The sequence below is a fragment of the Polyodon spathula genome, chromosome 30, assembly GCF_017654505.1.
Source record: "Polyodon spathula isolate WHYD16114869_AA chromosome 30, ASM1765450v1, whole genome shotgun sequence".
NCBI classification, from domain to species: Eukaryota; Metazoa; Chordata; class Actinopteri; order Acipenseriformes; family Polyodontidae; genus Polyodon; species Polyodon spathula.
In genome coordinates this window covers 4,054,076-4,066,158 of record NC_054563.1, presented here as the reverse complement: position 1 = coordinate 4,066,158, position 12,083 = coordinate 4,054,076, and the positions used below count along the sequence as shown (strand labels likewise).

Below are 12,083 nucleotides of genomic sequence, written 5' to 3'. Positions count from 1 at the left end.
TTAAACCGTGCCAGTTTTGTTTACTTCCAAAATCAATCGACTGGTCACAGCCGAACATCCCTTTCCCTCAAACGTGCTCCCGGGAAATGTAGTGCAAATACGGAAATGTGTCTTTCGAATTAAGGTGTATGTCGCCCAAAGCGGACTTCAATTCCCAGAACACCACAGTCCGAGTTTCTGCGCATGGCAGTTGGCCCCCTATTGAAAAGGAATGATGTCATTGTTAGAAAAGCAAAGGAAACTCCAGTGTCTGCAATCATTGTGGATCATTGGCATAAACCTGAGAACGCTAGTTGAGATAAAGCTGCAAGAGGAAAAGACAAGTTAATTCACCATTTAATGAATCACACATAGTAAATGTCTGGGGGACCCCCCTAATCTGGTAAGTGCAAGTATTTATTTTTAAGTGACCGAAGCATTTTTGTTAAGGTTATAATTTTTATTTATTTATTTATTTATTTATTTATTTTTGCTGGGGAAAAAGTGAAAAGAAGGGTGTTACCAATATATAATAATTTGCGATAAAGTGTCACAATCTATGTGGATTACCAGCTGTTAAACATGCCATAACGTGATTTTAATGTATATAAAATACGTATTTAACGCTTTCTTTACACGGGTATTTTGCATTCATTTTGGAAATTTGTGCATGCATTAAATTCTAATTTGATAAAGAACCCATTTCACATCACGAGTGCAATGCACTAAGCGAAGTAACACCGCTATTCACGTGTAGGTATTCATGTTTTGTTTAATGTCTTGTGTTTTTAGCTAGCTGTACATTAACAACTGGGGAATAATATTACACCTTTTAATGTTTTATTGTAAATGTAGTACAATTTGTATAGCCAATTTTAAAATGGGGTTCCCTGTTTTCGTTATTTAATTGGCTTGCTTTATTTTATGAAGTTAAATTTTATTTTACTGTTTAAGAGCCACCCGTTTTGTTATTTGAAACCGTAATATTATTTTTTTTTTAATTGGAACATATTTACTTAAAGTTTGACGGAATGTAGTCGCTGTGTTCCTTCAGTTACAAAGCACGTTAAGTATGTACTAAACATGTATTTAGAAGACTGTCGGATTTTTTCTCGTGCATTACAACAGGAGCCCATGTATGTAGAATGGTAACAAACAAACAGTTCAGAGCAAATAATTCAGTAACAAAGAACCACAGATTTACTACTACAGGATGGCATAATATCCTACTCCGTATTACAAATTTACAGAATGTCTATCATTGTGTGAAATTGCACAGTTAAGGGTGGCGTTATATCCCCTACTTGAATAAATAAAGGATGTTGTTGCCTCTTTAGCCAAGATAAAAATGAGCTAGAGTATATACGGTCTCTTGCAAAGTCTTACCAATATAACACAATCGTTGATCCATGTGCCGTTTAAGTACTGTACAGTACTTATTTAGCACAAATGGAATTCTGTAACAAGTGTCAATCATATCATAAGGGGGTGAAGCTTATGGGCCCCCATGTAATGTTCATAAAACATCTGTATATTGGCTGCCTATAAATGTCCAGCAGCAAGAAAAGAACCCTTTTTTTGTGGAGTATTTTGTATGTGTTTTTGAGTATTATAACCAGGACGCTCACACAGATGTTTCATATTAGGTTTCATTCCTACTGAGACAGAGCTACGCACATGTTTTAATTGTGAAGACGTCAGTTTGTCTTATTTGTTGGAAAGCAGTCAAGCCAAACATTGACTCTGCCTTAAAACTTTGCTGTTGCGCAATGAGTAGAAACAATCCGTGGGAGCGCCAGAGCCAATGTGCTTGCCTTTGAAATCCCCAGTGAAGACTGGTGACTGCACAGCCAGGACGTGAACCTGCGCTGTATGGATCATTTACCTGTTGACCCCCTCAAATATTGTTTCCTTATCAACTATTGGGTTTATAAGACTTTTCAAATGTAGTAGATAAAAACATGTGCTCATTTTATACTGATGCACAAAAGAAATGCAACGCTTGTGTCTAATGGGTTTAATATTTTAATAATTATCAAACAATCACAGAAAATGTGAACAACAATGCATATCAAAGACTCATAAGTATTCAATCTAAAACGTGACACTGTCCAAATGAAAACATTACTAAGTTAGTATTGGGTATGACCTCCCTGAGCATTAACACAGTCCTGGCAGCGTTAACGTATAGACCTGATCAGTCTCTGGATACACTGGTGTGGGATGTTCTGTCACTCTTCCTGTGCAGCTGCAGCCAGCTGGCAAAGGTTGGCTAGTCGCGGTTGTCTCCTGTGGATGACACTGGCGATTTGGGCCCACAGATGGTCTGTTGAACTAAAGTCAGGTGAAAAAGCTGGCCATGGCAAGACCTCGACATTGTTTTCTTGAAGTTGTACAATTGTAATCCTAGTGCTGTGTGGTCTTGCATTGTCTTGCTGCACAATCGATAATCCGGATTGGTTTGCAGGAAAGGAAAAACTGTTGCCTCAAGGACTTCGTCAGTGTATTGCTGAGCAGTAATGTTGCCCTCAATCTGCACCAAAGGCGTTCTTGTGTTAAAGGAGATTCCTCCCCACGTCATCACACTTCCACCGCCCCACCGGTTGGCTTGAACAACGCAAGAGTCAGCATAACTCTCACCACACCCTCTCCACACGCGTTGTCTTCTGTCAGGTCTGTCAAGGGCAAAACGGCATTCGTCTGTGAGTAAAACACTCCACCACTCTCTCTGCGCCACATCAGATGTTCTCTGTGCCCACAGACGTCGATTTCTCTCAGCTGTCAACATGTTGCCTCTGAACCGTCTCCGAGCATGCAAATCATTTTCATACAGACGCTGAGCTACAGTCATTCTGCTGATGCGCGGGTTATTTCTTCCTGGAATTTCCCGTGTTGTAGCCGCAGCAGGTCTGAAAACGATTAAGAAAATGGATCAGTTGGATGTGACTGTCCCGGGCTGGTGCCGTGGCCTGTTCCTCACAGAACTGGCTTCTCTGGATTAGTCTGCTGATTGTGAGAAATGAGATGTTCTGCTTCAACAGTCCGCCTTCAATCATGCTGATACCAACCAGGCGATCTTCATTACTCATGCGGGGCATGGTCAGACAGAGAGAGGAGATACAGTAGCTGGGATGGTTAACTTTTTAATCCTGTGTTTTTGCTTTTATGTTTGTTTTAGACTTTTTTTCTTTAGCAGGAATTTACCTTTAATTCCACTGGGGGTTGCCTCAGATAGACATTGTACTGTAGTGTCCATTTCCCTGCTTTAAAACTCTAGCCTTTGATGTTATTTCCTTGCTGACAATCTGAATCTGAAGTGCTTGCATGTGTTCACAGCAGTTGTGTTGTATCCTGCGTCCTATCCTTGTAGAAATGTTTGCCGCCAAAAAAAAAAAGAAAAGCGTTTTGGAATACAGACCCAGTTTTATGAGTAACGTCGTGAGGATGCACCAGCTTCTCCGTAGATGAGTTCCAGTTGCTCTCTGGATCTTGACCACTTCCTGTGTGTAGGTCAGATTCCATACTATGTGACAGGAATTGGTTTAAAACCAGGAAGCAGCATTTTGAAGTATGAATCTGTAGGACTGGATTTGAAAAGTATTTAAGCCTACAAGCACACAGTGCACCCTGGCCAATATAGTGGTGATGACTGCTGCATGTCTCCACTGTCTTAGCTGGGGATCGAACTAATAAAATGTCTTTTGGCTCTTTGCTGATATTCCTAACAGCATCTTAACTTTTTAACCCTTAGCTGGCGATCATGGGATCGCACATTTAATGTACATGCGAGTCTGCCTTGTTTTGGCAACTGTAGCCTATAGATTAAATGCCCTTGCTGAACTTGCAATGGGCCTCATTGTAACAGGCTGACTCTGCTTAACTGAGTCACCCCACTGCACAGATTTTTAATAAATAAAGTAATGGATTTCATAGAGGCAATTATCTGCTTAGAGCAGTGTTTTTTTCTTTTGTGGTTAACGAACACTCCTGCTTTTTCACATGGTTCCAGTTACAGCTGACAGTCGTTATAAATTGGTTGAATTTACTATGGTGTAGTTAGCTGTTTTCTGTATAGCTGTAGTTTGTTTTAAATCAATGGAAGAAGGCATTTACAAACAAGATATATAACATGTTTTATTTCTAAGACTTATATAAAAGGTTCAATAATTCATTCATTTTACAACTACACTTCAAGCATTTTTTTTAACCTGTCCTTGATTACAGTACTGTTGCTGCCTCCTGTGTAGTGCATATTGTCTTGTATTTCTTTGTAAACGCTATCAGGATTCTTTTGATATTTGTGCCCTAGGTCATCTGCTGGGGAATGCATGTGACTTTTCTGTGACAATACCATGCATACATAACTTAATATCATGATCAAACCTGAACTTGGGTTTATTGTTGGACTGTGAAAGTATTGCTATAATAAGACAAGGGACATATGCACACGTAAGTTGTCATTGCCACAGAGAGTACACAGTACTCCCCTACATAGAGTACTTTCTGAAGTCATCCTTTTTTGCATGTCATGTACTAAAGGTTATACAGGGTCTGAGTTTAAACTGTGGGCCAATTGCCCATGTCATGCATTTACTGTGAAAGGGACAATATGCTGCGATTGGTCTAAATGGGGGAAATATAGGCTACTGTCTAATACATTATAACCAGTGCAAGTTTGGCAATAAAATGTCTTTCATCACCATACAGAACTGTGAGAGCGTGAACTTCTCATCATCCACATGTGCAGTATTTTAGGTCATCGTTTATGCTCAGGATGCATAATAATATATATCTGATGATATAATGATGCATGTTAGTTGATTCATCAGAATTGTACCATTTTGATATACTGTATTTCAATCTGAAGAAGCTATGGCCTCGCTCATTTGCATCAGCTATAACAGAGCAACTGCAGGTTAGCGTGATTTTTTGATTGTTCATTGGGTATGGCAAACTTCTAACACTGTTTTCTGGGTTATATGTGAAACTCTTTATTGGCTGTGCAAATTGTTGTGTTCTTATTGCTTTAAGATAACAGAAACTTTGTTAATTAATCCCAAAGTTTTCTAGGTTCAAAGTCTCTGCTGAAGTAGTAGCACAATTTTTGTAATGAGCATTCCTATTAAGGCTTTTGTCTAATAAAACATCATCTTGGTTGAACATTTTCACAGGAAATGTGTTGCTTTCATCTTCCTATTGCTTATTGATGCAATTAAGTTAGAAGCTATGATTAGGAAACATTGGGTAACAGCTGCAGTCCAGGCTAAGGAAAGCCATTGAGTTACTGTAGTGTAACATTTTACAATAGTGTACTGTGCCTAACTATTGGAAAATAATGAAATGCATTGAATTTTTATAATGATTCCATAAGTTATATTCATTTGAAAGGTTTGGCTAAGGTGTGTGTGTGTGTGATATGTGTGTGTATATATATATATATATATATATATATATATATATATATATATATATATATATATATATATATATATATATATATCTGTTCTGTTCTGTTCTGTTCTGCAACAAAGTGCTTGTCATCAACAAGAATGGCAGCTTTCCATGAAGCGTATGCTAGCCTTTTGCTTCCCGGTTCCGTAGCTATGGGCACGGCCAGCAGAGTAATTCATCTGTGCAGTTGAATGCTGCATGAATACAGTGAAAGAGAGATGCTTACACTGAATGAAAAGCTGTAGGTTTGATCTCTGATTGATTTGTATTGGTTCCCCTCTGAGTTTTGGTTAGGGATTTTTGGGCACTATTACCCAGACTACTAAAGCAGTCTTGAAAATTGTAAGCAGCCAAGGGACCTTGCCTTGAAGGGTCACAGCTGTTCATACAAGCTTGAGGAAACGAGGTTAGAGGCGCTCAGTAAAGCACTGCTGGTGCTGCTTATCCCAGTCTTAGAGAGACAGATCATTGTTGAGGGGTTTATTTTCTGCAAAAGTCTTCAAATAACCAGCAACCACTGACTGAACAAGAGAAATGTTCTTGGGGAAAACATGTTATTTAGTGTGACGCACTAGTTTGAGTCTTTCGGGCTCACAGTTTCGTGTCATTCAGCTGTTCCGCCAGTTTATTTGTATTGCGTGTTTGTGTTTCGTGAGGGTTACTGTATTCTGCCTGTTTTACACATTCATCACACAACAGCGGGGCCCTGGTTCTATCCTGTGAACAGGGTTTGCCAAACTGCATCTGTAGGCTATTCTAAATCTCGCCTTTTTAGAGCTGCTTTTGATGAGTAAACCACAATCATGCCTTACACTTCCTGCATTTATCTTGCAAACTGCATTGACCGCTGTCTTTTTAATTGCAATCACAATATGGTAAGACTAACCGTTCTGGCTGCATTCCATCAGCTTTATTTGTTTTCTTCTGTATGCAGCTGCACAAATGAGTATGGAAGATTACGACTACCTGTTCAAGATTGTTTTGATTGGGAACGCCGGTGTGGGAAAGACCTGCTTAGTTCGCCGGTTTACTCAGGTAAGCTGTTCTGTTCTTGTTTGTGTTTGTGTGTGTGTGTGTGTGTGTGTGTGTGTGTGTGTGTGTGTGTGTGTGTGTGTGTGTGTGTTTTTTTTTTTGCCTATTCAGATGTACAGAGACTGCTACAAACAGTATTTCGCTGGAGGCCAGGCAATGCAGTGGTGAGTTAGTTGCCAGGCAGTACTGTAGCTAGGGGAGACACACGCACAGTAACTGGGAATTGAAAATGAGCAGCAAAAGTAAGAGGAGGCTTAAGTGAATCAGTGCAGCCTGCAACATGCAGTGAAATTGCTCCATTGGGGTAAAATCTCTTAAACAGGTTAAAACTTCTTAAACTTGTTTTGAAAAACAACCTGGATACAGGGTTTTCTGTCTCAGCAAGGCAAGCAGCGTTTTAAAAACATCTGGGAGTTTTGCCTTTCAGTAACTAACAGTGTGCGCTCATGTGAACTAAAGCAAAGCAGTCCCATAGCACAGTGTAGTACACTAACATACAAACAGATTTACACCACAGAATGAGGGCAGTGTCCTGTGTTTAGCAGTGCATCTCAGGGACGGATAGAAGACTTCCTGTTGCATAGCAGTTTCACCCATTCCCGGTTTTAATACAAGCTTGATTAGCAACAGTGTATAGGTAACAAGCTAATAAAACCAGGAATGGATCAAACTGTTATGCAACGGGAGTCTTGTTTCCATTCCTGCATCTGATCGATATTTTCAGTACTCTGATGCACAGTTTGCTCAAGATGTTTGTAGCCTGGGAGTATTTTAGTTCGTCAGTACATTTTGCAGTGACGCCATTCCCACATATCAAAGGATGTCATCACACAGTGACTACAAAGGGAATATTTCAAAGTAACATTTACACTGACCCCACCCCCACAAAAGAAAACTGTGTTCATAATAAAACGATTAATACAGTTTGCAGTGCAATGTTAACATTTAGTTGATTTTGCACATCACTTACCTAAATGTATCTTCTAAGTAACGAGATCTATCTGGCTGTACTTGGATTTTTTTTTTTTATTGCATTGTAATATTTGTGCATATGAGGGAATGCAGGAAACAAACTGTAATCAAATGAATGGGCTGTTAGTATAGTGATAGTCACTGTCTCCTACATTCATATTATGTGGAATAAGATTGTTGCCAAAATAATTTGTGTGAGTTTAAGGCCAGATGGCACTTTTTCTTTCATAGCATTCCACAGGGAATATTTTTTCTTCTTTTAAAGCTGTGCTATATAACCGATTGCTGCTTCCTGACCTTTTATCCCAGAAACAGCAAAGCGGAATAAATGTGTTTAGCATTGCTTCATTTGGTTATCAATGCATGTAAAGGTCAAGGCTTTGCTGACAAAACTGCCTTCTTCGCGTTTGGATTCAAACCACAGTGTCTCGCAAGCATGTTCAATTTTACACTTCAGTTGTAATTTATTGGTGTCGGTTTACTGATTGTATCCACAATTTGGGCTTCTGTGCATCGAAAGAGCCTTGTCCACAGTCTCTCCCCAGGGAGTTTGAACTGTGGTATAATGCCATATATAATCACTGAAGGGGTGTTAACTATTCCAGATACTTTTTGTTTTAAACACAGATGACTGACAGAACTGCTTGAACAACAATTGTATTTTATTACAGCAGCTTGTGGAGTCATTTAATTCGTATCTCTTCGTATACCATTTCGAATGTTGTGTGTTTTTAATGCAATAAACAGGATTTTCATTGTAACACATTTTGAATGCGAGTTTCTTTATTTCAGGGCCTTTTCCCACCAGGACAGGGAGCAACTATTGGGGTGGATTTCATGATAAAGACAGTCGAGATAAAGGGGGAAAAAGTAAAGGTAACCAGATATTTAAATATGCAAATGTAACGTCTCTGACTGCAATGCAAAAAAATGCCAACTGTAATTTTAGAAATTATTTCATAAAGCTTTTCCTTAGGGAAGTTTGTAAATAGGAGAAAAAGCTTTTTGAAAAATAATATTGGAATTACAGTATATTTGAACATCAAATTTTGTTTAAAAAAGGTACTACGCTGGCATTTTTGTTCCACAGCAGCTGCCCAACCCTTTTGGCTAAAAGAGCCATGGTAGGGGCAGAAACGTGTGAAACACACACTGAATAAAATACGTTGCATTCGGACTGCAACTGTAAATAGAGCTTAAACAATCTAAATCTAAGGAGCTAGTTACATTTAAAAAGTGCTCTACTGTTTTGTTTTATTGCATACCCTACTCCAAAGAGAACCATTTGTCCTTGTAGTCTTTTGAACCTCATGAGCCATCCGCTGGGAAGCCCAACAGATATATTACAGTAACTACAGCACAGATTGAGGAAAAGATAACATTGAAAAAAGATAATAGTACAAGAGAACTAGACTTGGATTGTAAAGCATTTATTCTATTGTTGACCTTGTCAATTGTCTAAGGCTTATCTGTACGAATAGCACAACACGTATCTATAGAACTTTTTTTTTTTTTTTTTTTTGATTTCATCAGTCAGTCAACCAGTTGTGATTTAAACTTGCTACCTGCATTAATTTGTTGTTTAAAAGTATTAGAATCATGATCACCACAGTTACCAACCTAAGGCCTTGATCTGTCCCTATATGTGCCTGTATGTATGAACATGTATCACGCTTCGGGTTGTGTTACATTTATGCATGACTGGGCTGTAATGCCAGCTTGTTTTCTACGCTGAATATAATCCTGATCCCTGACAGGACACATCTTTTCCTAATATTGTCTTAGACCAGCAGGCTAGAAAAAGCTAAGGCTAATAGTCTGTGCTCAATGTCGCGCAGCTGCAGATCTGGGACACAGCTGGGCAGGAGAGGTTCCGATCCATCACCCAGAGCTACTACCGCAGTGCGAATGCATTAATACTGACCTACGACATCACGTGTGAGGAGTCTTTCCGATGCCTTCCCGAGTGGCTCCGGGAGATTGAGCAGTATGCTGGCAACAAGGTTGTGACCATTTTAGTTGGTAGGTCCATTTTTATTCATTTTTTCCTTTTTATAGCTTTATTTATCAGGACAGATACAAGTGGCAGTCTAATGGAACATGTTTTGGCGGCACATGAAGCGCTTTCTTATTCAACAGTGGCGCTGAACTTTATGGGCTGCGGTATAAAAAAAAAATAATATACAGATGTGAAAAGTGAAGGTTGCAGCTCTTCCTCTTGGAAACTCCTCTAAAAGGAATCAGGTCATGAATTGGTACTGTATAACTATACCATTTGCAAATCAGTAGCATGTGCTAATAAATACAGATACTATTGGTTCTTTCTTGCTAGTTTTAATCCTTACACTAAAATATCTTTGCATTTCCACTTGCTTCAGAATACAGAGGGACAGCAAATATGACACAGTTACCCAAACTTGTCAAGGTTCTGGGAACATTACAAACAGAACTATTTTATCTCTCCAATATGTTAGCCTATGGCCAACAAAAGCAATAGAGTAAGTTCACCAATGTCCAGGAAAGCTAGAGATTATTGTCTTTTGAGCACAGCCCAGTATTGTTTGATTTGCTTTATTGCAAACCGTGGACATTGCACTGAAAATATATTAGCATCAAACTCCAGGCTTCTGGTCATTTAAATACTAATAGAAGGCAGATCTGAAACACAGGACTGGGTGCAGGGACATTGCATGTTTTTCAAGGCATACGGAAGTAAAATAAAACTGAGAATGTTACTACTGAGAAACACATTTAATTTAAGGATGCTATATTCTTTTATTTAGTTCTTTTAAACTACATTTTGATGTTAATAGTATTGAATGCGATATATATTCAACCGTTGTAACCCATCGTAGGTTAAGGATATGCTCTTAAAATGCCCCCCCCCCCCCCCCCCTTTAACACAGGGAATAAGATTGACCTGGCAGAGAAGAGAGAGGTTCCCAGGCAAAAGGCAGACGATTTCGCAGAAGCCCAGAATATGCACTACCTGGAGACCTCTGCCAAAGAGTCGGACAATGTCGAGAAACTTTTCCTGGACCTGGCCTGTGAGCTGATCAGAGAGGCAAAACAAAACACGCTGGAAAACAACGTGGCATCCCCCTTGCCAGGGGAGGGCAAGAGTATCAGCTACTTGAACTGCTGCAGTTTCAATTAAAACCAACACAGACACCAACAAAAGAACCCGTTGTTTGGAAGTGCAGATGGAAGCCAGCTCTTGGTGTTCGCGCCCTTCGAGGCGTAAAGGTGATTTCTTACGCTTCAGCCTGGCAGACCAGTCGTGTTTTTTCTCTCCAGTGAATAACTGCCGTTCTAAGGAGATGTGGAATGAACTGACCTGAATCTGTTTTATTTTCCTGAAGAATGGTAGACTAAACAATACAAGACGTAACCGAGGACTTTGCTCTCAAAAACTGGGACAAAAAACACACTAAAACCTGCTGTGATTTTTAATATTTTACAGTTCAGCTTGGCTATATATCCAGTGGACGAATAAGTCCTGAGCACTAATAAGGATATATATGCAACTACTACTCGTGTGCAAGCAGACAAGCATTCTGTGACTTCTGTGTGCTCTCCCAGACACTCATTACAAAATCCAACATTCGTCAAGGAAAACTAACATTGAATTCATGCTGCTTTTGAAGACTTTATACCAATGCCATATACTTTTTGAATTTTGCTCATGGGAACCTTGATATGTTACACAACTGCAAACTTTCCTGTTCTGTCAAATCTGTTTAATCACCTCGAAGTGAGGGCCATTTGACTTGTGGGATACTATGTATTCCATGTGAAGTACTACAGACACACATTATACAGTAAAGACCGGCATGCAATGTTGTTTTCATTCAGCAAGAAGAGAGTGGTGTGTGTAAAAGATTATGCATTTAAACTTAGGACCACAAGTATTATTTTCCAGGTGGAGTACTCTAAGAAAGTTTGTTTTATGCAAGCTGTGAACAAGGTTTAAAAAAAGCAGACTTTTCTGTTTTGCAGTGTTGATCCTCTTTCAAACAGTGTAATAAGTCACGCATTATGTAGCTTCACTAATGTGCTTTTTTTTCTTTTGATAAAATGGTTCAATTAACCAATTCCTTGTAGAAATGACTTAAAACAATACTGTATTTTAAATACAGTACTAAGATAGTTTGGAAGAAAATGTCATTCTCGTTCATCAGATGCAGTATGAGATTTGAAGGGATTTGTAGTATATTCTTTGTTTCTTGGCTTTATAAAACATGCATTCTGTAGTTTTTAAACAAACCCTAAGCCTGCAGCTGTGCTGCTTAAACATGTGAAGGACAAAATAAGTTGCTTCATACAGCCGCATTAAATGAAGGCTATCGGTATCCATTTTAAATCCATGCTTCATTCTTGATGCATTGCATTCCACTGCAGTATTCATTTTAAATGTTAACTAGTGGGCTAGCTGTTTCAATATTACTATAATTCATTTCAATTAAAAGCAGGATATTTCATGTGTGTATTTTCAGAATTGGAGATACACATGCTTCATTTAACACATTTACAGACACAACATGCACAGTTTGTATTGTATTAGATACATGTTTGGGTATGAATCATTTTTAGTTGATATACTGTATGTTTGTTTGATTAATTAAAGACTGGCACAGACTGATATGAGT

General features: G+C 38.8%; 1 protein-coding gene across 1 annotated transcript; it reads left to right on the top strand.

Moving 5' to 3' along the window:
* The first annotated feature begins 231 nt into the window (after positions 1 to 231).
* rab30 (RAB30, member RAS oncogene family) lies at positions 232 to 12,072 on the top strand. Its single transcript, XM_041233195.1, has 5 exons — positions 232 to 382; positions 6,365 to 6,465; positions 8,227 to 8,310; positions 9,273 to 9,456; positions 10,341 to 12,072. The coding sequence occupies exons 2-5, from the start codon at positions 6,373 to 6,375 to the stop codon at positions 10,589 to 10,591; spliced, it is 612 nt and encodes a 203-aa protein (XP_041089129.1). The 5' UTR covers positions 232 to 382; positions 6,365 to 6,372; the 3' UTR covers positions 10,592 to 12,072.
* Positions 12,073 to 12,083: the final 11 nt, after the last annotated feature.